Here is a 26,176-nt window from a genome sequence, read left to right as displayed (position 1 = left end):
ATGGCTTCATCTTTAGAGTTTGCTGAGAGAGACAGAGGGGGAAGGATGTCACCACAGGATCAAGCCTACGGTAGACAGAGCAGCAGAGGGAGATATCCACAAGGCAGCTATGGTGGCTACGGTAGAGGGGGAGGGTACCAGGGGAATTATCAAAGAGATTACCGGGACGGAGGACAAAATTATTATGATGGGGGAAGAGGTTATGGCGGAGATGCTGTACCGTTTGATAGCTATGGTCAGGAGCAAGGCTATCGCCATGGTAACTGGCAGACAGATCACTGGAGGACAGATCAGAGAGAGTGGGACAGAGCCGGAGGTGAAACAGAGAGGTGGCGATGGCAGGACGGCAGGCGAGACCAGAGAGGGGGAAGGGGAGGGAGGGGGAGGGTCAAGAGGGCTAGAGGTGGGAGGGGCCAGTCAAGGAATCCTCAAATGCAAACGAGAGAAACTCAGGAATACCAAGATTACAGTAGGACAGGAGGAGGTTCAGATTCACACTCCAGATATCCTCAAGGACCTGCAGACTCCGAGATTGGACAAGACTCGTATGGCGGGGCAGACAGCACGGGGTATAATGAACGACACGAACAGCGGGGCAGGAGGGGCGGTAAGCCGAGAGGGCGGGGGAGGGGAAAAGGAGGGCAGCGAGCAACCTACCCTCAAACTGGTACATCTCAGTACAATCTTCAGTACGGGGGGTTGAATGATCGTAGAAATGCCGATCGATCAGCCAACTCCAGGCGTTACGAGCACCCAGAGGAGCTCTTCTTTACCCGGCAGACTTCATCGGACAGGGAGTCTGTCAACAGTGCAGAGTCAAACGCCACTTCTCAAGGCATGGACAAAAGGAAAGGTAACAGGAATCGACCCAGAGGGAATCCCGACCTCAACAGTGGGAACAGATTCGATGACGCAGAGGCTAGGAGCAGGTCGGGATCCAACGCCAGTCAGAAAGGCGAGCGTCAGGACAGAAAGAAAGGCGGGGGTGGTGCGGGGAAGCAATCTGCCCAGGGCCGACAAGTCGCCAAGAAGTACAGCAGCGAGACTCAGACTGGTGCCCTCATTGAGCATCTGACGTCGGGGACGTACGAGTGCCCCGTGTGCTGCGATAGGGTCAGGTGTGAGGCCAGAGTGTGGAGCTGTAAGACCTGCTACGTGGTCTTCCATCTTGGCTGCATCAAGAAGTGGGCTAAGTCACCTGCAGCAACAGCTGAAGGTAATTTTTGATATCTCCTCTTTCTTGTCCAAGAATTGCACAAGAATTTCTGCTTCTTGTCCATGAATCTGTGCTATTTCTTGTCCAAGATGAGAGTAGCTTTATTGTTTAAATATTATCAGCAGTTATGGCTATCACTATGTCAGTGGCATAATCTAAACAGCAGCTGAGAATCAAAAAGGATATATTTCACTTCAGTATCAGAACAGAGGGTCATTGTTGTCAAATATTGATTGAGATGCACTTCCTAATTTTTCTACTTGTACACCAGTTTCAGGAAAGAACAGACTAGTCACAAGTCACATGGCTGATATAGCTCAGTTTTCATTAATTTTTTTACTGTACAGCAAAGGGTTAAAAGTATAAATCGCCATTCACCTTTTCCAACCATGCATGTCCGCTTTTTCGAAACACAGAGCATTAGCATCATGGTGTCCTCAGAGCTCAAGGGATCTTTGCCTGTAATGGGTATGTCAAAAACATGTGTAATGGTGTGTGCAGAAAGAAATGTGCAGCATAAAATCCATTCCACAGAGCTATAGTTTCACTTCAAATGAGACATTTAGCATTGCATTTCATATACCTTCAGGTACTGATGGCTGGCAATGCCCGGCCTGTCGTGGGGTGGAAATCAAGATCCCGCACGTCTACTTCTGCTTCTGCGGCAAGCAGCGAGAGCCCCCCTGGGAACCGGGGGAGACGCCCCACAGCTGTGGGGAGGTGTGTCGTCGCAAACGCCCCACCTCCTGCCCCCATCCCTGCAACATTCTGTGCCACCCCGGCCCTTGCCCGCCCTGCCCCTCCAATGTCCAACAGAAGTGCTTATGTGGTGAGTTGTCCTACCTGTAGCTGTCATGTACTGTATGTCCCCCCCAAAAAATGACAGCGGTATCCTCCGCAACGGTAACGTTAATAATAGTGAATCAGTCAAAATACAATTTCAGGGTATGAAAATATAACTTATTGCCCACATCTTACAGAAAACCCCATTCGATTTGCTTTATTGGTCAAAGAGAAATGAGGAATTTTGTAGAGCATGTCGGGAATCTCTTCCGTCCAATTCTGTCTATTATGTTCACACATAAATATGCAGTTCCAATGAGACTCATAACATGCTTTCAAACAATCCACGTTTCTTTGTCAAATTGAATGGATTTTTCTGCAAAATAGAGTTAAGATGTTATATTTTAAAACCCTGAAGTAGCATTTAGACAGTTTAGTAATATTGGGTGTTATCAATGCAAAATTCAGATTGTGATTTTTGGGGGGACATACTGTATTGTGGTCAAACATGTATTTCGGTTTTCCCCTTTTGTTAGTGAGGATGTAGGCAGTTGGGCAAAGCATTTTATGTTGACAATCTGTACCAGAATGTTTGTCTTTTTTGTGGAGAGTTCTGTCTTTCTATGAAGAGTTCATCCAGTCTGTGAAATCCCTGGATATCAAGAAGATAATATTTACAACCTGTCTGTATTGTCTAGGACAGTTAGAGCCATAGAACTCTGCCTGATTTTGCTGAGAGTCTGTGTGTCAGCCTTAACCCTAAAAAGACTGGGCTATTTTGGTAGCTCGAAAGACTGGGGGGGGGGGGGGGGGCCTAAAGGGCCCCCCTTAAGATCTCGGCCTTGGATCGCGCGATCGCCGCGGAAATTTGCACAATGGTAGTGTGCAATGTAATCTACAAGATAGTATATTTAGATTTTACAACATAGTCTTCTTTTATTTTATTTTGATTTAATTATGCTAATTTATGCGAGAAATCAGACTCTTTGATCTAAATCAGTAAATAAAGCTCCAAAAGTGCTCATTTTTGGTCTAATTATTCTTTGTGGCATTCTTAGCAAATGTACTTGAAAAAAAATCCGGTATCAAAATTAATTTCTTATCTATTTTATTGTTTTATGAATTTCTTATGTATTTCTTTGTTTTTTCGACCTTTTGTTTTTGTTGTTTTTTTTAGCAGAATTTGTGGCAGACACTTTTTGAAGCATAATACTCCTAAAACAAATTAATTTTAGCCATTGAGAGTAAAAATAAGCATATTTATATGAACCATGTGAAAAAACTCAATTTGCATTGACTTTGTACACAAAATCACATTTTTGAGCCATTTTCGGCCTCACGTGCATGTACAAAAAGTTATGTAACTTCAGAACCGTACCCCCGGGCGTCACAAATTTGGTGTCAAAATGTGCGGGAAACTCGAAAGAAAAAAGTCATAGAGCATCGCGGCGAGAGCATTGCGTGTTGCAGAGTAATCGCGCGAAATGTCGAGGGGGGGGCCTTTTAGGCCCCCCCCCCCCCAGTCTTTTTAGGGTTAACATTAAAAGATTAAAAGTCAAGACTTATGGCTTGTTTGCCAGTTTTTATGAGTAAATCCATCATAAGAATGAAGGAAATGGTTATGAATTTGTAGATAAAATTATATTTTCTTTGGGCTATTTTCATAGCATATGCTGAAGTCCTGGCTGAAGTCTATACACATATTAAGGGCATGATTTCGTAACCAAGATGGCACTTTGGGGATTCCCCATTCAGTGCCATTTCCTGCTAGTTCACTGTTGTTTGGATTCTAAGTGTTGGAAATTCCTTCTGTACTTGTTCCAATGTCACACATCTTTTTGCTGACCAAGGACAGTTTATTTGTGTGTTACTGTTGTTTTTATTGCTGTTTTGTGGGTTTTATTTTGATGGTGGGGGGAGGGGTAAATGTTTTTATAACTTGTATAAAATTTACTTTGGTTGTGCAAAGGCTAAGGGATTCCAAATGATTCCTTGATTCCACCACACAGGCAAGACACAGCAGACGGTGAGATGTGGCAGCCAGAACGAGATCCGTTGCCAGCAGCAGTGCGGGAAACTCCTCAACTGTGGCAGCCACTCCTGCCAGGAGATCTGCCACTCGGGACCATGCCAGCCCTGTGAGGAGGTGGTGGTGCAAGGTGTGTTGCTGTGATTGTTTAAAGTGCAGTTCAACTCCATGGCTATGAATGACATCATCTCCCTCATATGATTTGTATATACAGATGTTTTTGTTTTTGCAACAGTTTAATTATTTAGCGATTATGCAGGAGATGTTTTAAGTCTGTTACTTTCTTATATTATATCAAATTTTTGATAGAGCTTCTACATACTAGTCTGCATATCTGATTGTACTTTATTTCTTTGATAAGCCACACAAAAATGGTTTGGACTAGAACTTCTGCTCAGATGCTACTTACTCAAGCATAAATTCTGCTTCCTCACTTGTATGTACCCAGGTTTTGCACATTTCTGATGTCATCTTCAGGTTACTGATGAGACTATTCGACAGGCTTATAAATGGATGATTATATCCAAGGTGTGTCGTATATGCCAGTATTTGGATATCATTTTATTCCAGCTTGATATTCTTTCTGTGAGAAACACATTCACATGTAATACAACTGATAAATTTTTCAAAGTAAACCACTTTGTTGATGAAAAGAAGTGTCGGTAAGTATGAAAAATGAATAAATGTTCTGGATATGCAAGGATTCTTAAGAGAAACAGAGGCTGCACATCTAAACAACATCTGCATTGAAAATTAAAAGGGTCATTAAAATCGCTTACAGCCAAACGCTCAAGACTCATGTGTAACGAAGGATGCCCTCCAAATGCACCATCATTCTCTCCTCCCTGAGTTCTAAACAAGTGATGCATCGATTCTCCTGTGTTTCCATGGTAACCCATTCTCCAGTCTGCTACTGTGGAAGAGCCAAGCGAGAGGTGGCGTGCACGGAGGAGAGTGCAAAGGAGGATCCAGCCGGGAGCTATTCCTGCATGGCTGTCTGCGGCAGGTGAGTCCTATTTCTCAAATTGGACCTCAGAGGCAGGAGGGGTCACTTGCACTCTTCCACCCCCTCCCATCCAATACAATACAAAACAGAATAAAAGTAGACAAACAAAAACTTGCATCAAAACCAAACTATTGAATCATCAAAAAGTACTCACTGATTTTTTTTTTTTAAGTATTGACTGAATTAGAGACCAGTGGACTGACATATTGATGACTGATTAAATAAATTCATTGATGAATAAATTGATAAGTGACTTTTTTCTTTTAATGATTGGACTAATGGATAAGAAAAGCAAATAAGCAATTGCCTATTTAACTGTGGTGTGTATTGTGTATCTAATGACTTCATGGGAATGAATATGGAATGATTAAATCAATTTGCTGCTACTACCCGATGTGATGTTTCTTCCCACTTTATGTGTTTGTACACATTCCAGTTGCACACATCAGCAATAGGAAAGAAGCCAAGAAATTTACAATTAGACTGTACAATTGCCATAGTGAATATGAACTTTTTTGTAATCATCATCACTTAATCTATTGTATTCATTACAACATTTTAGTATCAACATATAATTTGAAACTTGATTTGTAGAAATTCCACTGCTGAGTAGGTCTCTAGGTTATCACAAACTTAATCATGTTCATCGTATCTTATATGGCAGTAGTCCTACTTGCATTTGTGACCAAATTGTAACCATTTTGGCATGGATTTGCTCGACAGGACACTGGACTGTGGTCACCACAGCTGCGAGGATTTCTGCCACCAGGGCCCCTGCGAGCCGTGCGGTCTGGACCCCGCCCGGATCACCCACTGCCCCTGTGGACAGACCCCCCTCTCGCTCCTCGAGGGCGGAGCTGAGAGGACCACGTGCACAGACCCCGTCCCCACCTGTGACAAGAAATGCGGCAAGATGTTTCCCTGTGGAGGGAGAGGTCTGTATCAGAACATCTTTAGTGATCATAGTAACCCTTCCCTTCAATTTTTCTTTCTTTATTTCACTCTCTGTGCAGTAAAAGTTTATTTGATACAAAGAAGGCCCTACTTCTTTTCTTCTTAGAATTAGTCTGCTTCCTTCAGACTTGAAGATTCATGCAGAACTTGGGCAGTGTGTGTCATAGGACAGGTCATGACGTGCTAATATTATGTACAAGTACCATGAATGCAGAGGAGAATGTACCTGAAGGAGAAAATCATATTCCATCAACACAGTTGAGGCATAGCAAAATATACAAATGTATCTTGTCATTTCCGCAAATTTGTTGATTTGATCTTGTAGTCTGTATCATCGGTAAGGTCTTTCTCTTTTGAGACAGTGAGAGAGCTCTGCCATGAACGATGAGATAATGTTTCAGCTGTACTTCATCGATGTCTTACAGTGCTCAATATTTGATTTCTAGCTGTGCAGTATTTCACTGATGCTACCATCCATTCTCTATTTCCAAACACTTCTTCTTACAGATACACACAAGTGTGAACAGACGTGCCACACTGGTACGTGTCCACCGTGTGAGCAGACGTCCATGATCAAGTGCCGGTGCGGTCATCGCTTCGTCGATGTGGCCTGCAGCGAACTGCAGGCGGCAGTGAAGGCAGAGGGCGGTATGGCGCCCCCGTTGTGCGACAGGAAGTGCACCAAGAAGAAACAGTGTGGACGGCACAAGTGTGGCCAGCTGTGTTGTGTGGTGAGCAGTGCAAGCCTTATATCGTCGGCCTTATGCCAAAAGGGCCTTAAAGAACTCCCCCTGTTATCCCAAAAGGGCACTAATAGTGTACAAAGTTTATAGCGTTAAGGGCCTTTGGGCATAACAGTGGAAGTGGTTTAAGGCCCTTTTGGCATAAGACCGACGATATTCTCACAGAAATTACATACAATGTACGCTTCTGGGATCTGTGCCCTTGTAAGCAAATACTTCTATGTAGATTCTTAATATTTTATACAGTTCCGTGACATTTGCTCCTGCAGCAGTTGCCTCCTATGAAATATCTGCACGCTTAGCCAAACATTAATTCTACCCACAAACATTACCCTGAGCCTAAGCCTAATCCTCACATCAAACTAAACCTAAAATACTATCACAACCCTGACCAAAAGTTCTTGGAGAAATAAGACTGGAGCAATTGTTGTAGAAGCAAATGTTGTGTCACCATTTTATACACAAGGTGTGTATTAATTCTCCTCGTTGTATGCCCGAATTTGCACATTCAGTACTTGATATATTTGTACTAAAAAATATCACAGTGTATACAAGATTGACAGGTTGTGTTTTTCACATGAGTAATTTGTCAGTTATCTTTGTTTTGTTTTGTTTTTGTTTTGTTTTTTTGGAGTAGGGTAAGTAGAAATACGGGTTATTAGTCAAATGAAGTGCTAGGCCTATTGCTACATTAATATTAATGCTAAAAAACAGACAAACACCCAGGAACTATAGCAGTATGAGGCAATGTGGATGAGATGCCTTGCCTGTAAATACTACAACTTCCGCCAAGGGACTTGAACCACAAACCTATAGGTCAAGAATCTGTGTTCGTATCCCATTGAACCACAAAACTACCTCAGCTGTCTTAACATTTCTGCAAACAAGGAGTCTAACTTTGTGACGACTTCTCTTTCGCTCATATGACAGGAGGAAGAACACCTGTGCCTTCAGCAGTGTGGGAGGAAACTCAAGTGTGGTATACACACCTGTGAGGAGCCGTGCCACATTGGAAACTGCCCTCCGTGTCTGCATGCAAGTAAGTCACCCCTTCTCATAAACTTATACCCCGTTTATATTAAGGAAAAAGGGGGTTCTGAAACCCCCTGTAGCCGCTTCGAGCAGGCTTTCAGCTCAGTATAAACGGACAGAATTCAGAAAAGGCGATCCGATCGGGTCGGGTCGGGTCGGGTTCTGAAACCTCCTATGGGGGGAGGTTTCAGAACCCGCTATAGCAGGCTCGAGGAGGTTCGACTGCAGTATAAACGCAAAGGGGGTTCGAGAAGCCGCCTTTTGGCCGACCCGGAGGTAATTGCTGAAGGTCGTCACCTGCTTACATAAACAACCCAGCCATCTCGACCAATCCCCGCTGCAGAAAGCCTTTCAACTTGCACACTGTCACTCAAAAGCCCACGCCATAAATCAGAGGGGAGGAGAAGGTTGGGCCTGCTAGGGCCTGCTAGGGTCTGCTTTTGGCGAGCAGTATAAACAGACAAGAGGCTGCTTTTTCAGAGTGGGCTTTCGAACCTCCCCGAGGAGGCTCTGAAACCCGCTAGCAGTATAAACGGGGTATTAATGGACCTGGTAGTGTATGGACATCAGGGAGTGGGAAGACTGACCCAGTTTGGATGTCTGAGAGAATCCCTATAACAAATTGTTTACAACTTTATCACTGATCTCTGTGTAAGTACACACACAGCTGAAGAATTTCATTAAAGGCATAGTTTACCATTTGCAGATGAAAGCATTAGTGCTTTAAAATAGTTCTAAAATGTGAGTTAGGGATAGAAACAACCACTGTCAAAATTTGAATCCGTATAATCGATGTTAAGTGTTGTTAAATACACAAAATGTGAACAATAGTTATAATAAAAATGTTTCCAGACTAAACCGTATACAGTTACGGTTTACTGAGAAAAACCCTGATATCTCCTTATATTTTAGGTTTTATTGCAAATATTTAATATGGTAGGATGTTTTATGATACAACAGACCTACACATATGCATCAAATGTGATATCTTGAACATTTTTGAAATCACTGCTCCCAAAGGTAAACTGGACCTTTAACTGAGGAGCATGTGCTTCAATGCACGTATTTGCTGTACCAAACCGAACCGAGCCAAAAGTGGACCACTTCCCAATGTGCTCTAAAGGTGTACCAAAACGTTACCAGAAGTTAGCATGTGAAGAATGCACATAACACGCACTTACGTCATAATGCAAAGATATCATTCTCTTTACTCGGGGAAATCTGAAATAGCTTAGCGCGCCAGGTGAATGACCTTGTTGGCACAAAATGTGAGACCCCCACTAAGAATAACTCATGAGGTACGCTTCTCCACAGAGCGATTGAATGCTCCAAATCTGGCACAGCATGGTATGGTACCCCTTGGTTTTGTTCGCTTTTGAGTGCTTGAATGCACCCGAAGACGTTTTTCTCACATTCCTCTATTGATTCGTGATTGATGTGTGCCACTCCTACCACTTTTTTGACCTCCAGGTTTTGATGAGCTGACCTGTCACTGTGGCACGGAGGTCATGTTTCCCCCCATCCCATGTGGGACCCCGCCCCCGGAGTGCCGCCAGCTGTGCAACCGGCGGCACGACTGTCAGCATCCGGTCAGGCACCATTGCCATAGTGACGAGAAATGTCCGCCTTGCGTCGAACTGACCAGCAAGACTTGTATTGGAGGTCATGAGGTAACAGCTCTTTAAATTTCTCATAGAGTCAGCAAAGAGTTGTCACTATCAATCTGTACGACAGTCATGCTGATAACAGGTCTCATTGTGATGGTAATTATTGTAGTATCCATGGCGATGATTGTGTTGATAGTGTTAACTACATTTCGTCTGTTGAGAATGATAAGGGCGTTAAGTTGCCACAAAAACCCATAGGCCCGTATTCTGCTAAAAACTTAGACCCGAGTTTAAACCCACGCCTGGGTCGAAAGTGGGTTTTTGGGGTTTAAACCTGGGTTTAAACCACCAGTTTAGACCCAGGTTTAAACCCAGGTTTAATTTGTATTCTACTAAGTCCACCTGTGGTCTAAATTGGGTTTAAATTAAACCTACCCAGGAGGAGGTTTATTTCGAGTTTAAATCGAGTCGAACGATGACTGGTAAGGGTACCAGCACACAGATCAATGCCAATGCCATGGCACAAAAGGAGTGGCTGGCTGGATACGTACAGCAGCTAGCTTGCCGGCCACACGTGTGTACACACGAGATACGTACGCCTACTACGTACTAGATCTAGCTGTTAGTACTTGTAGTTGTACACTTAGAAGAGACTCGAGATCTAAATGTTAGAAATACTACTACCTAGTACTACCTGTAGTTAGTGACTTAGTCTAGACGTTACGATGAAGACTAACGTTAGACCAAGAACTCAATGTAGGACTAGTAGAGGGTAGGTTGAGCCTGTTAGATCGACTGTTAGATCGAGAACCTAGATCGTAGGACTAACGTTAGGACTAACAGGAGTAGGGTCCTACTAACGTCAGTAGAACCTGTTCGAATAGCTAGAGTACATTATTGTAACGTTTATAGGACTAACGTTAGATCTATTAAAAGTTTAGGTTAGTGTGGTACGGTAGGTAAAATCTACTTCTAATACTGTGAATTATATTGAGACAGGGTTGATATAGGCCTAGGGTCTAGATCTATTTCTAAATTTTAGAATGGTTTCCATTTTTATGAACTGACATTAATCTTAAGAGAAAAGCTTTTATTCATTTTCCTACCTCAAAGCCCTACTGGTTTGATCAATCGGCAATCCATTCCGAATTCACGATTCAATCGACATAAAAAGCCATGTCCCATCCAGCGCACACAGCAACCGTGCCGCCGGCCGGTGCGGCGCGATGGCTCTGCTGGTACTGAGCATTCAAAGCTAGCTGGCCAGGAATATAATAGCGCTACGCTATACGCTTACCATGTATCCTGTGATGTGCGTCGCACACGTACACAAACTGTACAGTAAATGTACAGTGCTTCACGAGTCGTCGCAAGCAAAAATACAGCATGCCCGTATTCAACATAAATACCAGTAAAAACTATTCAAAATCCAAGAAAGTCACGCTCATGTGGCTGATACACTGCCAATGATAAATTTAAGTGGATTTGTGGAGAGAAAAGTACTCAGAGAGGGAGAATTTCTTTTTCCATAGAGGGCACCATGGTGGCTTGACCCAAGACTATTTCGGGTTTAACTTAAACCCGAAATAGACTTGGGTTTAACTAAACCTCGCTAGCAGAATACAAAATTAAACCTCGGGTCTAGCTAAACCATAGGTGAGTCTAAAATGGGTTTAAACCTTGGTCTACAGTAGAATACGGGCCTTAGTGTTCAAGACCACTTAACGCCCTTCTCATTCTCAACAGACGATTTATTCTTAGGAGGCAGTACATACATACATGCGAGTATGGAGCATTGTGATATGATTAAGAATCCTGTTTGTCATTAGTGAGGGTGCATAGGATTGTAACTGAGTCCATTACTGAAACCGCAGAAATTTTTGTGCAAAAAACTGTTTATGCTCAGCCAGGTAAGATAATAATAGTGGCTACTTGTATGGCGCACAGGTCCATCTTTCGTAATTTTGTGTGTTTTCAATTTTGCGGAGTCGGAATATAAGATTATGCTGCATATATCAATTTTTTTTAAATTGCGTGCTTTTATTTTTATGCTTATTTCTTGTTGCAAAAAAAAAAAAGGGTGAAATTTCCCACTTTTACAGTACATGCGTAATCTGGAATGATCTTAGATGTAGTGTCATGCAGCCATTTTGAATATACCCTCTCCCTTGAAAAGGAAAAAAATCTAGTATTACTATGAAAGTTAAAAGGGGGAAATGACATTCACACCACTTTGTCCATTGTCCAACCATTTTGTCTGTCATTGTTGTTCTGGCTCTCAGGTACGCTACAACATTCCATGCCATGTCCAGGGGATATCCTGTGGACGTCCTTGTGGCAAACTGCTTCCCTGTGGCTACCACACGTGCCTCAAGACATGTCATGCCGTAAGTACTGTGACCACAGACGCTGCTGAATTTCTGTAAACTTTAATTTTGGCCCCAGTGACTCGTTATCATAAATTTGTATTCTCTTCCCGTGTGTTTGTGTCGATGGTTCCGTGTGTTGTCAGTGTTTGTTCTTGTGCTAGTGACTTTGTTTGTTTGAGTGTTTCTGTTTGTTTGCATATATCTTTGTGTGTGTGTTTATGACTGTGATTCTCTGTGTTTGTGTTTGTGTTAGTGTTTGTGTTTGTGTTGGTGTTTATGTTTATGTTTGTGTTTGTGTTTGTGTTTGTGTTTGTGGCCCTGGTCATGGTTGTAGAATTTTATGTGTTTGTGTGTTGAAAACTATATAGTTACGTATCTTGTCATTGCCTGTGCTGCTTTATGGAAATAAAACATTGCCTAAAAATAGGATAGATAATGTGCAGATGAGATTGCCGGGTGATAACAAGCATCTTCAATTTGTTTCCAGGGGGAGTGTAACCCAGAGTGCAAACAGCCCTGTAAAGTGCCTCGACCAGACTGCGGACACCCCTGTGGTGTGACGTGCCATGTGGGATGGCCCTGCCCTCAAATCACCTGTAAGGCAAAGGTGAGTAGATTTAGTCGTGACAGGGGGAGATCCAGAGAACTGAGACCCTCTAAGGTTGTCCATACGTGACCGTGCATCACAAAACAAACAAAAAGTCGCACACATTGATTTTGTGTGAGAATTGAAAATAAGTGAAATGGGTCAACCTCGCCAGTTTTGAGTTTTTCATATTTTCTGAAAGACCAAATCTTGTTCTTTATTGTGCTAAAGTTTGGGATCATAAAACAGTCGGGAAATTGTGTTTTTAACAGTTTTTCTTGAGCACTTTTTTGTAGAGCACTGTGAGAAGGTGTGTCTTAACCCTAACTAGGCCGGGCTATTTAGGTAGATCATAGAGCCGGGGGGGGGGGGCCTCCCAGGCCCCCCCCCCCTCCAGATCTCGGCCGTCGACCGCGCGATCGCGACGAAAATTGGCACACACATTGCCTATGATGTAATCTTAAGTACTACGAAGTTAGATTTTTGAAAAATTGTAATTTATGCTAAATTATGCTAATCTATGCATAATGATGCATGAAATCAGACAATTTGGTATAAATCACTAAATAAAGCCCGAAATGGGCACATTTTTTTGTGTAGATATTCTGTTTAGTGTCCTAAGCAAATATAAGAGAATAAAATTGAGCAATCCAAAAAAATTTCTTAAGTATTCTATTGTTTTTTGAATTTCTTTTGTATTTCTTTGTTTTTTCGACTTTATGTTTTTCATTGTTTTTTCGATGAAACTTGTCCGCGACATTGTTCTGAACGAGAAAATATGTTGTTAGTTGATTTTAATCAATAAAACCCCAAAATAATCATGCTTTTATGAAATTTGACTGTAAGCACAGTTTCCATTGAAATTGTACACAAATTCACATTTTTGAGCAATTTTTGGTCTGACATGCATGTACATATTTATGCGAAACTTCGGAACCGCGCGCCCGGGCATCGCAAATTTGGTGTCAAAAGATGCGGGAGACTCGACAGAAAAAAGTCATGAAACGTCGCGGCGATAGCTTTTCACGTTAGCGATACATCGCGCGGAACGTCGAGGGGGGGGCCTCGGAGGCCCCCCCCCCCCCCCCCGGCCTAGTTAGGGTTAAAGTGTCCTCTTTTCATTTCTTCAAAACCCTTTGCACATTCTTAACTTTCAACTCTAATAAAACTTTAGGAAGGATGATGCTACTGCTTTGAAAGTTGGCACTAATCATGGACAAAGGATGTTTATAAAGCCTGCCCAATTTCAGCTTAATCTGATAATCCCTTAATTGTGTATTCTCCGATGGTTTACGTCTGTTTTTTTTTTGTCGCATTCATCGCACAGCTAGCACAGATTGCTAAAGATTAAGCGCTTGAATAGACCCTGTACTTCAGAGCCTCTTTTCTCCGTTCACACTTTTCCAGAGTGTGTGCTTTCTTTCCAACATTCAGACAGGTTAGGAGTGTCCATTTGCGCTGAGTTATACATCATTTTAAAGCTTAGAGTCTGCTCTTTCAGAATCTGCCCTTCACTAAAAATCTGTGTCTGGCGACTTTTTGTTGTTTTTGTGATGCAGGGTCACATAATTTGTTAAAATGAATACTTAAAGTTTGATGTACATGTAGGGATGATTGCATAATGTAGTGGCTATCATTAGCTGGGTTCATTACGTAGACGTTTATGCATTTCAACATTGTTGTTGATAATGTAGAGAGCAGAGAGAAGTGCCATGAATCTCTCTCAAACCCTCTGGACTCTCCACTGCACAGGTGAAAATGAGTTGTCCGTGTGGTAGACGCAGCCAGATGATGGAGTGTCAGGCCAGTGGGAATGATACCATCACCAAGGCCATGCAGAAGTGAGTCTCCCAGTGAACAAGAAACTCCTTTCATTTTGATATGCCGATGATGATGAGGATGATGATATGATGGTGGTGGTGATGATGATGATGATGATGATGATGATGATGATGATGATGATGATGATGATGATGATGATGATGATGATGATGATGGTGGTGGTGGTGGTGGTGGTGGTGGTGGTGATGATGATGGTGATGGTGATGGTGATGATGCTGTTGATGGTGATGATGCTGCTGCTGCTGCTGCTGCTGCTGCTGATGATGATAATGACGACGATGATGATGGTGGTGATGGTGGTGGTGGTGACGATGATAATGATGGTGATGCTGTCGATGATAATGGTGATGATGGTGATGATGATGGTGATGATGATGGTGATTCTGTTGATGAAGGTGCTGTTGATCAAGATAAAGTTGATGGTAGTGGTGTTGGTAGCAATGATGATGATAGTAATGTAGTGATAAAGGCGATGGTGATCAGATAGTGGCAAAGTAGAAACAACAGCATTCATGAGCCTCAAGAGTTTAACGATGATAACAACAACAATAACAAAGGACTTCTTGTATCTATGAAGAGCTTGTATAGATAACCAGCCATTTTTATCTTTTTAGAAGTCATCAGAAAAATGCTGCAAAACTTTTATAACTATTTCCGTTCACTATCATGTAGACATGCAGTGCGTTTTGTGCCTTTGTGATATGTGTTTATGTCAGATGTCCACACAGTCAATGTTCAAGTGAAATTGTGCAATTATCCACCTAGTCCAGGTTTACTCTGTGATTAAACTGTGTTGCCCATGAATGATGTTATTGTTTTTTAAAGTGTGTAGACCTCCTGCACACTCTGATGAAATAAATGACAAAGAGTGTTCAATCATTACTTTCTTTGATATATGATTTTCTAAACCTTGCCCCCGTCCCCCAGGTTGACTGTGTCCAAGCTTGCTGGTAAGATCCAGACCCTTCAGCAAAATGAAGATCTGGACATTCGTGACATGACAGGTGCCAAGGGGTCTGTTAGGGCTAGCAGGTAAGCCCCTCTAGGAGCCTTGCCCTACCTACTATTTTTGATGTGACGTTTGTTGTGATTGATTCTGATATTTCTTGTAAACAAGAGGGTGCTTGTCTTAGGGTGCATTTTCCTGTGTGTTATTAGTTGAGTTTTACACTTTGTCCATGTATCTGTGACTAGATATATATGTTCATAAAATTTTGATGGCCTGTGTTTGGCTGTGCAGAGAAGAATACTTCAGTTTGTTGATCATGATGTCAATGATCTCTCTGACAAGATTATGGGTCAGACTTTCACATTAATGCAACCCCCCCCCCCCCAAAAAAAAAAAAGTAAATGAATAAATAAATAAATAAGATAAATTAATTAATTAATAATAATAATAATAATAATAATAATAAAATCAGTAGGCATTTGCCAAAGAAAAGTACTCATCTGTTCTGAATAAAACTCACAATAATGTTAGTGATGGGAGTTTTTTTGGTTTTTTTATTCTTAGCCAAACAGGAAAGTCAAAGAAATGTGCAGTACGTGTAAGGGGAAGATGTGTGAAAGGGAGTTGCGGCTGGGTAAGGCAAACATGCACACATTCTGTTATGTTATTCCATCTTGATATACAGTATGATGTTATATATTGCCCTTGATCACTCTGTGTGATATTGTTTACTGTTAACAGGCTTCAGTGTGATGAGGAGTGTAGCATCCAAGAGAGGAACAGGTTTGTGTCTCGAAATTTTGCTTGAAATATTCATGTCAGGGGCTGCAAAACATTGTTCTCCCATAACATATGATTTCTATTTAAACAAAGGCATTGAATGACTTGGCACCTTGCTGAGTTTTCAGTCAAACTAAAGAAGGGAACCTGCAGGACAAATACTTTCAGAGAAGAATCAAACTTTATTGCCTGAACTAATAATCTACGTGTTCTGGTTTCTTAGCGACAGTGTCCGATGAATTAATTTGTTGTTAGAATGTGACTCATTTCATATGATAAAAAGAAGTATATATGTTTGATGAGCACATACAGACCAGCTTTTATCACCACGGGGGAAACTTGTCCTGTTCAGCTGTCTTTTTTCCCCCAAAGTCTAATGCTATTGCAGAAGATGTGTTACAATGTAATGCTGGTCAGAAAGTCTTCACAGGTTCCTTGTTTTGGGATACTAGTTTAAAGGGGATGGCTAGTAACTGATCAGTGGGAATCAGTGGGAATGCTGGAGGATGATTGTTCCAGTCCTTGTGGGATTCATTTAAGAGTACTTTCTTTATCTATTGTTGTGTGAAAATTATCTGCTTCAGAATGGTCTCATATTCAACTAATGTGCAGTTTAGTGTTTCCGGGTTAGCATGCCTGTACAGTGACGGGGCCTTAAACTGCACATTACTTGAATATGAAACCATTCTGAAGCAAATAATTTTCACACAACAATAGATATATAAAGTACTCTTAAATGAATTCCACAAGGACTGGAACAATCATCCTCCAGCATTCCCACTGATTCCCACTGATCAGTTACTAGCCATCCCCTTTAAAAGGATGGTATGGTATTGGTTTAGATGAGGATTCAGCTTTCAACTTTTTGTGAGATACTTAGAAACCACTTTTTAGATGTTCAATTAGATAGAAATCCGCTTTGAAATGGCTGAGATATCCAAAAACTAAGTAAAACAAAATAAAAGGAGGGTCCCACCTTTTATTAGGATCACTTTGTCTTGAATATCTCAGCCATTTCAAAACCAATTTTCATCAAATAAACTTTGAATTCCTCTTAAAATTTATCATCTATATGCTCTTTTGTACTTTATAAAAGGTTTTTCATTATCTCAAAATATTATTAAAAAAAAGTTGGAAATCCAAGGCCCATCTCAACAGAAACTGTACCATCCCTTTAACTATAAGTTATCTGTGTTTTCTCGACATAGACGGCTTGCTGAGGCCCTTCAGATTAAGAATCCAGACCTCTCCTCCACCATCAAGACTACCAACTACAGTGACTTCCTCAAGGAGCAGGCCAGGTCAGTTTTGGGAGGACAAACTTTATACTTACACTGTAATATGATACTGTGAAAGTAGAAACTTATGCAAGATTTGTATGTGTGTGTGTGTGTGTGTGTGTGTGCTGTTGTTGTTGTTGTTATAGTTGGATGTTGTTGTTGTTTTTTTTTTGGGGGGGGGGGGGGCACTGTTCCCATTTCAATGAATCTCATGTGTAAAGAGTATTTCTGTACATATTTGAAAACAATTTTTAAAATCTTCACTGTGAGATATTCCAATTAAATAGTAGGCCGAACCTTGAAAATTTGTCTTTGATGGCTGTATTATGTTTGCACCTACACTCTATGCATTTTTGACTGTTTGCCAAGCAAACAGTATAAATTTGGTCAATTTCTCAAAATGCATATGAAAGCAACAGAAAGGCCATGCAGTACAACAGAATAGGTAAGAAAACTAATCTTTGTAGACCAAAATATATTTGTAGCATTCAATTTGTGACTTTCATTCATGTGTGGTTCCATAACAGTTTTTAATAGTACTGGTAATTGTACTACTGCTGAAGGGTATCCTCAAAACAAATCATAATTTTTACCTCTGCCAAGGAGGGTATGTTTTTCTCAGTGTTGGTTTGTTTGTTTATTTGTTTGTTTGTTTGCAAAATAACTCAAGAAGTTGTGAATGGATTTGAATGAAACTTGCAGGAAAAGTTGATAATGACGCAAAGAACAGATTATTAAATTTTGGTAATGATCCAAGAATACGAATCTATGAAGGATTTTTTATCTCTTGGCAAATAGGGTCAATGAACTTGGGGGTTCAAGCCGCACATACTTGAGGTTTGCATATGCGCACTGACGCGAGTGCTCTGCTCGAGGCGCTGCGCGCAGCGGGAAGCCGATGAGGTAAATGCAAGGCTCCTTTCATCGGGAAATTGGACGATTTTCAGCATGCATGTACGGGTGGAAATGACCTGCTTGGCGGAGGTCTGCGCTCTCCGAGTCCTTTTCTCAACCTATTTTGTTTTATTTGATGTATTTTTCATTGAGAATTTACGTGAAAAGAAATAGAAATGAAATGAAAAAAGGTATTATTTAAGGGCCTTGTTATGAATGTATCACTGTACATTGTGACAAATAGCAATATATTATTTCTAATGTTTCTGTTGGTCAATAATAAATAAGCTTAGAAATGTTGTGAGTTTTTGTCCATGTTTATTTTCTGAAATTTATACTGATTTCCTCCGTTCATTCCTTTATTCACAATAAGCTACAGAATGGGTATCTCTCCCCCCCCCCCCCTCCCCATTTTGTCTGATGCTGCTACTTTAGATTTCATGTCTACACTTTACTATATTCATTCTTGGTGTTTTTGTTTTTTTCCTCCGCAGGAAGCATTGAGAAGGAGTTATCTGCTCTTGTAGTGTCTGCACAGAGTGTAAGTAAAAGGAAATGACATCATTTACTCTTCTGATCGGTGTTTGGGGTTGAATTTATTGTAGAATTGGACATTTTTCTGCAAGTAGGTTCTCACACTCGGCCTGGTAAGATGAATTTCTCATGTTTGTAATGCCACAGAATCCAAATCCGAATTACTATCGCATATAACAAGGAAAAAATGTATATACTTTTATTTTCGTGCGAGTTTATTATTGTGTGAAATGCTGCAATATTTCCACCCTGCAAAATTCCTACTAGAAAGTGACAAATTTCCCATGATTTTGTAAAGAATAAAAAAAAAAGAATGTCTCTTTGATGAATAACAACTATTTGATTGTGTGTGTGGCTCAGATGATGTGATGTGATGTGATGTGATGTGATGTGATGTGATGTGATGTGATGTGATGTGATGTGATGTGATGTGATGTATTTATTGTCTGCTCATTCATTGAGACAGAAATTAAATTTTTCACTGGTGACATATAAACAAAAAATATATTACACAAATACAATCACACAAACTTACAATATGTATACAATTATATGCATACACATAATATACCACTTGTATTCATACATATAATAGCAACTGTCATCATTACTATTATCAAATTTCAAAAACATAATATTTAAACCTGTATACTTACAACCCAGTTACTTAAATCACCCTGTTAATACTACGTACTACATAAATAACCACAATTCAATTCAAATATCATATACACATTTTATAAACATATATATCATCGCTGGGGCGACAAGACCTTGTATCTACAAAATGTCAAATGTTCAGGAGAGCCAAAATCATGGCAGCCAAAGCACTATAGCAAATGGGATAGCCTTTCCTTTGACATGCCATGGTGGCTTCATTTTTGGAATAAGACAGTTGGGACTCTGCCAGGACATCACTTAACCCATTATTTGACCATTAATCCAAAAAAGTCTTTTTCACCAAAATTTCAGATACAAGGTCTTGTCACCCCAGCGACGATATGTGTGTTTTCTATCTCTGAAATCCAACATTCCAGTTTCCATGATGAATAGCAACATGTTAAATTTCCTTTCTTTTGTGCTGAATCACAAAAACTATTTCACTCTCACCTCCCTTTCACTCTCTCTTGTACAGTCCAAGCAGTCCAGCCGCAGCCACGCTTTCCCGCCGATGATTCGCAACCATCGGCGCATCATCCATGAACTGGCCGAGTTCTACGGCTGCGATTCGGAGAGCTACGATGAAGAGCCGAAGAGGAACGTCGTCACCACGGCGAAAAAGTGAGTCTGCCTCCCAGGTTGATTATCTGCACTGTATACATGTAGGTCGTTTTCCCCATTGCAGGCATCATTCTAATCATGTAGTCCTTTCCCAATAATATGGATGATTTCAGTAGCACTTTGTAATGCATTTTTAAATGCATACACGCTTGTCAGAATACACACTTGTCAAAATGAAGTATACAAGTTTTTATACTTCAGGATATGTTTCTGCGGGGCTTTATCACAGTGCAGTGCTTTAATTATAATGCCATCCCACAAAGCGGGGTTTGAGATGTTCGTTCTGTGGCGGTTAATGAGTATTGAGCATGTAAGAATGTGTGAGATGTGTCTCATGAAAGAAAAACGAGTGAAAAGTGAGTTAAATTTAAGATTAACTACTGTATATGCGATATATTTCGCAGGATTTTTGTTTCACAAATTTTGTGAGTCGGTTGCTATTTGTGAATTAAAGAACACACGAAAATATCAGCACTGACCCCAATGTGAATGCGAAGTGTGCGCGTACATGTACTGGCACGCAGAAAACAATACATGAACAAGGTATGAAATAATACAACTGTACTGTATTTCACGATCATGAATTTTGCAGCCAACTCGCAGAATTGTTGGGAAGTTGCGATTCGCAAAAAATTAGACTTGCTAACTATATGGCATACACAGTAGTCTTTGTGTTTGTGTCCAAACACTGATACCTCCTCCACTGTGTACTCTCCTCCTCAATCCACCAGGGGCAGATGTTTTATGCCAGCCATGACACTGACAGCTGTCATCCAGCGAGGGTTGAACCCCAGGGCCCCTCTCCCGATCCCCCATCACAGCCAAGAGTATGAAATCAGGTAAGATCCAGCTGCTTTAATACTTTTTAGCTCATTGTGTGCCACGGTGCAAACTCCCTGTATGTCACATTATTACCTCCGCCAAGGAAGGAAGAGTTTAAGTGATCATCGGCGTTGGTTTGTCTGTTTGCAAAATGACTCTTAAAGTTGTGAACTGATTTGAATGAAACTTGGAGGAAAAGTCGAAAGTGACACAAGGTATAGATGATAAAATTTTGGTAGTGGACTGGGAATTTTTATGGATTCTTGAAGGATGTTTCCATTTTGGCGTATAGGGTCAATTAACTTGGAAGTTCTAGCTGAGCATTCTGGAGGTTTACGTGTACATGCGCGCACTAAAACACAAGGTATAGATGATAAAATTTTGGTAGTGGACTGGGAATTTTTATGGATTCTTGAAGGATGTTTCCATTTTGGCGTATAGGGTCAATTAACTTGGAAGTTCTAGCTGAGCGTTCTGGAGGTTTACATGTACATATGCGCACTAAAACACATGTTCTGCCGATGACATAAATGAAAGGCTTCTATGTTGGGAACTTGCATGCATGTTTTGTGGAAATGAGGTGCTGGCTTGGCAGAGTAGTTCAGAGACAGCAATGCCATGAGTGCTTTTGGCGAATATTCTGATTTTCAAAGCCATGTAAGTTTTCATGGAAGCATTTGTGCTGGAAATGCAGAATGGCAAAGTTGCAGAGAATATTGTAAGCAGTGCTCTGATGTACTGTAAAACACAATGTATAGGCGGCATGAGAATTTCAAGAATTGGTGCCGACCGCCTTTCACGCAGCATGAAATTTTCGCGAATTGCCTCCGGTACCCAATGCATATTGTGTAGGCAAGAACTTTCGTGTGCATTTTAATTTCGCAAATGTTGACACACGGGAAATTCGTAAAATCAAAATGCACACGAACAGTTTTACAGTAAATTTCACAATAAAGTTGTGGCTATGACACTTTCAGTGTACTGTAGCACAGTGCGATTTATCATTCAGTTCGTGCATAGTTGTGCATTTGAGCAAAATTAAATATGCAAAGATGTTTGAAGCCATTGAGGTTGCTTATGTTTTCATTAAAGTAACTGTATTCACAACACATTGAAATTAGATGGGTAGGGAAGTTATTAAACACCTTGTGGCTCATTAAACCTTTGAATACCATTATTTTACTAAATTGTTTATAGAATCTGGAGCAATGCTTTCACTGTACCATGTGTATGGCATTACTTCTCACAAGTCGAATATATTGTGGAGTTTTTCATCCAACACTTGCATGCCCATGCACTTTATCATGACTTTCCAAGCTAATTTTGCAGTGTGAGGTTTAAGATAAATTTCTCCAAATTTGGGATGAAGGCAAGCCAGTTTGAGTGTAATCAAGCAGTTGTGCCACACTAGGATCATAATAATGCAATGGTATTTGGAGAAATACATTATGCTGTACCTATTTATTGACAGTTTATTTTTAGAACATCTGCACTGATGATATGTATGCAAAACTCTGTAAGGGTTTGAATCTAATCCAATTTCTCTGATGACTGCTTACTAAACACACAAATTCTTTGTCCGGAACTCCACTCGGGGGAAAAGGAAATGTATATTATGTCAGTCTAAAGAGAAACATTAAAAAACGTTTAAGGCTTGATCGTAGAACTCTGTCAATATATCAAGGAATCACATGATTATGATTTCCACTAACACAATTCTTTCAAGGCAGATCACCAAAATGACAGTGGTAACAAATTCTCAAAAGAAACAAAGTTCTTTTGTTGACACTGGTCTTCAGTTTTGAATTTTGTTATTACTCTTATTTTATGTCATTTATATTTTCATGAAATTTCTTGTGGCCCATATGTATGTGTATGTATACATGTACTTTTTTTCAACTGTAACATATCAAAATATTGACTGAAGCAAGTAAATATGTATTCCATGACAGAACTCTACATCAAGATATCTGTGAACTAGCTTTGTTAGGGGAAAAAAAAAAATACTTTCACATTTTGCAGTCTCTTGTGATCACAAGTTTGTTTCTTCATCAAGACAGCAAAATTCATAGAAACTAATAGATCGCTTCTCTCTTCAATGAATGATACCATATCTTTACTCCAGAGATACAGTATGTCAATGATCTTTTTAGTCCACATTTATTCTTACCTCCAAGCCGTTTGCATTTGTTCTTTTCTACCAAGATCTGCTGCCAAAGCCATCAAACATTCCACAGATGTTGTCAGCTCCTCCTCTTCCAAGGACAAAGTCATTGACTACTTTGACATGACGAGCTAGTCGGGACAGAGTCGCAACCTAGTCTTTCTGTGTGACATCATGTCGATGCATACCAAGATTTTATTTTTGTCGAGAGCAGTCTTAAAAGTGAAGCCGCTATGGGACATCATGTGTTGTGCGAAAATATTTTACACCCTTCACATTCAGATGAGGTATTTAAATGTGTCCTGTGTATGGATGTTGAGGCATGCAGTGTACATCAGAGCAGAATAACAAGTACAAAATTGTATACGAACAAACTCTTGTGTTACATAGCGTTCAGATACACTCTCTGTGTAGTGTCTGTCAAAATGGTTCATATTTTAGTTGGCGGCACATACGCCTTTGCAGAGCAAACCAAGGCAGGTGGCTCGACATAGAAAACAGCTGCACCTCAAACTAATAAACGGGGTACACACACCACAGTATTCAGTTCATGGCCATCATGAACATAACCTCACAGATATATCATAGATATATGTATATAGACATATGTACCAAAGCAACTGGTATGTACTGGAAGCATTTTTGGAAAGATGAGAGCAGATTTTAGAAATAAAAATATTTTTTCAGTGAGTTTGAGCAATGTGACCCGTGCTACTCTGATAAATGAAATGCCATTGCATGAAATAGTTACTTATCTTGGATGACTGCTTGAGTGCTACTGCCTAAAACTCTTCGTTACCACAAACTTTCATAGAATGGATAATGTACTTCCATCTGGACTCAATGCAGTAAACAAGTTCTCCTGTGCCAAGAATTTATGACATTATTTTTGTGACTGTACACGCAACCAGTAAGCAACAAATATGTTACATACATGTACTTAAAACAGTACTTTTCCGTGCTTGTGATGTGCAATTTGAACTCAAATGAGAAGCAAGTGTCTGAAAGGGGGGGGGGGGGGGGGAATGAATGGATCTTCGAGGACATTTACTGTTGTTTTTTGTTTGTTTGTTTGTATTTTTAGAGTCGGGACCCAGCTTGCATAAGTTTGTTCAACTTTGACCTCTTATCAACACGCAGTTTCAGACACTGTTGTTGTAAATTGTTTTTCATTATTTGCAGAGCTTTATTCATAATCATGTGTGGTATTTTATGTCATGATGTCGCTGTAAGGGTTACAGCTCATAAAATGGTGGAGTTTTTCAGTAAAGCTGTACTGCCAGTACAAAATTTATTGCCCATGTAAGTTTCACAAATTTGTCTGAAATATTGGAAGGCATGCATCTAAATAACGTAAACCCAATTTATTTTACCATAATCTTACTCTTTTCTTTCGCTCTTTCAGTGGGTTGGGTGGGGTACTAGGGAGAAGTGAAATGAATCTGCAGGATAAATCTTGTTCAGTCGTCAAAAGTGTTCGTAGATTTTTTTTACATAAATGTAGGCATCATTCATTCTGATTTATATTCACATCGACCTGCAATGTCATTACATGTTTTGAATGCTTGCGTAAATGTAAAAGTTCACTACGGACATGTGAAGTTAGCATGAAATACCGGTATGTACAAAGTTGCATATCCATAAAGTGAAATGTAAGGAAAGATATTTGTTTATTTTTCAGTCATCAAAAATCCAGTGGACAAGACTTGATTACATTTGCTTATATGATATGATATCCAACACGTTACGTCATACCTCCTCAGCTGTTGTTTGTTTGTTTGTTTGTTTGTTTGTTTGTCTGTTTGTTTGTTTTACTGCAGACATGACACCTAAGCTCCCAGAAATGACATAAGCATGCAAAGAAAATGAAGGCACAAAGATATTAAGCTGTGATTCACTTACATTGAGTTTGGCAGCAAACACAAGATAGCATGTAACAAAAAACAAAGCAGAACGAGTACTTTTCTCAGACAAGGCCTTTTATTGTACACACAGTTTTGCTGACAACCATAATTTTGTACATAAAGTGTCTTTAATAGTACAAAAGGACGGATAAGATCATAACACTACAATCTACACTGAGAAATAATTATAGGGTTTCATACATTACGGAATCTGTATAGAATTGTAGCTGCAATATTTACAAATATACATGTGGCTTGTATGTACAATCATATGTACACTTGTTAGAGGATGCGTTTTCCTATTTGAAAGAGGTGTGCAGTATAAGATACGAACGTGTGTCCCATAGCCAATGCAACTAAACAAAATTGGGGAGTAATCAATAGAAAGTAATTATTTAACTATATAAGTTACTTGTTTGGGGGGTTTTAGTTCTGTTCATACACTTTGGTTTCACATCTACCAAGTTTGTTAGGGGAAAGGACTCATCTGTCATAATTAATTAATTTCACTCACTGACCAGTTAGCACAATTACTCAATTTCTTGTTTGACAATCAACTCTATATTAAAAGAGAGTCAAGCTGCGAATGTAATGCACCTTGGTTATCCTCGTACCGTAATTCTTTCAAGCTTGGTACAAGTGTTTGTTCCCAGTAGAAATATTTGGAGGAAATCAGAAGCCAGTTATTGTTTTTTCTTTATGAAAATCAGTCTTGCGTAAATGCGCACAAATGAAGTTCTTTGCATGTCACATTTAAAGAGTTGGAATGCTGGAAGCTAAGAGGCACAGAAAGGGGTGTGATGCTGCAAAATGCAAATAAACCCCTGAAATGAGAAGTTCAGTAACATATTCCAGCCAGAAGTGATGAACTGGTGTACGTATGTATGTGTTAAAGAACAAAAATACAGCGTTTTGGTGTTCATAGTTACAGCTGTAGCTTACAAATTCTAGGCCTAATCATTGATCACTGGCCAAAATGAAAAGATCATAAAAGCATATCTTCCAGCGATTACTTTGTGTAGACGCTTCACTGTAGCAAAGTGTTTAACTGCACAGAGCTGGCAGTAATATCTGAAATCAGTGCCTTGCCCGATTGCATTTATTCATCGATGGATTGATGTGTTGTTCTTTTTTGTGATGCAAGACTTTGAGCTGGACATAGATTTATTTTGTCATGACATATTTGTCTTTATGATTTCCAAATAAATTGGAGCCTTCCGACATGAATGGTACCATAAATGAAGGAGTAATTTTGTCCTTCCTTGTGTTGTCATTCCTGTACATTTCTGCTACATTTCTGTACACACAGCAAATGCAAGACATACATGTAAATGTACATTGTACAGAGAGTAGTGTGATAGATCAGTTTCTTTCCACAGCATTGCCCACTTTGTTTCAACA

At 40.2% G+C, this 26,176-nt stretch overlaps 1 protein-coding gene across 1 annotated transcript; it reads left to right on the top strand.

Annotated features, from left to right (window-relative positions):
- On the top strand, nt 1-23,873 carry LOC140243503 (transcriptional repressor NF-X1-like). The gene is made up of 19 exons (XM_072323173.1): nt 1-1,216; nt 1,806-2,045; nt 4,009-4,158; nt 4,935-5,034; nt 5,758-5,969; nt 6,496-6,719; nt 7,662-7,770; nt 9,234-9,433; nt 11,653-11,757; nt 12,227-12,346; nt 14,078-14,166; nt 15,095-15,199; nt 15,858-15,899; nt 17,105-17,197; nt 17,590-17,621; nt 18,565-18,611; nt 19,740-19,885; nt 20,617-20,724; nt 22,913-23,873. The coding sequence occupies exons 1-19, from the start codon at nt 1-3 to the stop codon at nt 23,004-23,006; spliced, it is 3,432 nt and encodes a 1,143-aa protein (XP_072179274.1). The 3' UTR covers nt 23,007-23,873.
- Nucleotides 23,874-26,176: the final 2,303 nt, after the last annotated feature.

Source organism: Diadema setosum, chromosome 20 (genome assembly GCF_964275005.1).
Source record: "Diadema setosum chromosome 20, eeDiaSeto1, whole genome shotgun sequence".
In the NCBI taxonomy this organism is placed as follows: Eukaryota; Metazoa; Echinodermata; class Echinoidea; order Diadematoida; family Diadematidae; genus Diadema; species Diadema setosum.
This window is presented reverse-complemented; position numbering and strand designations above follow the sequence as displayed.

What these genes read in the sequence shown, in the direction of transcription:
- LOC140243503 (XM_072323173.1), top strand. Translation starts at nt 1, where the DNA reads ATGGCTTCATCTTTAGAGTTTGCTGAGAGAGACAGAGGGGGAAGGATG. An exon ending in GGGTCTGTTAGGGCTAGCAG is followed by an intron (nt 15,200 to 15,857) that starts GTAAGCCCCTCT and finishes TACTGTTAACAG; the next exon opens with GCTTCAGTGTGATGAGGAGT. An exon ending in TTGTAGTGTCTGCACAGAGT is followed by an intron (nt 18,612 to 19,739) that starts GTAAGTAAAAGG and finishes TCTCTTGTACAG; the next exon opens with TCCAAGCAGTCCAGCCGCAG.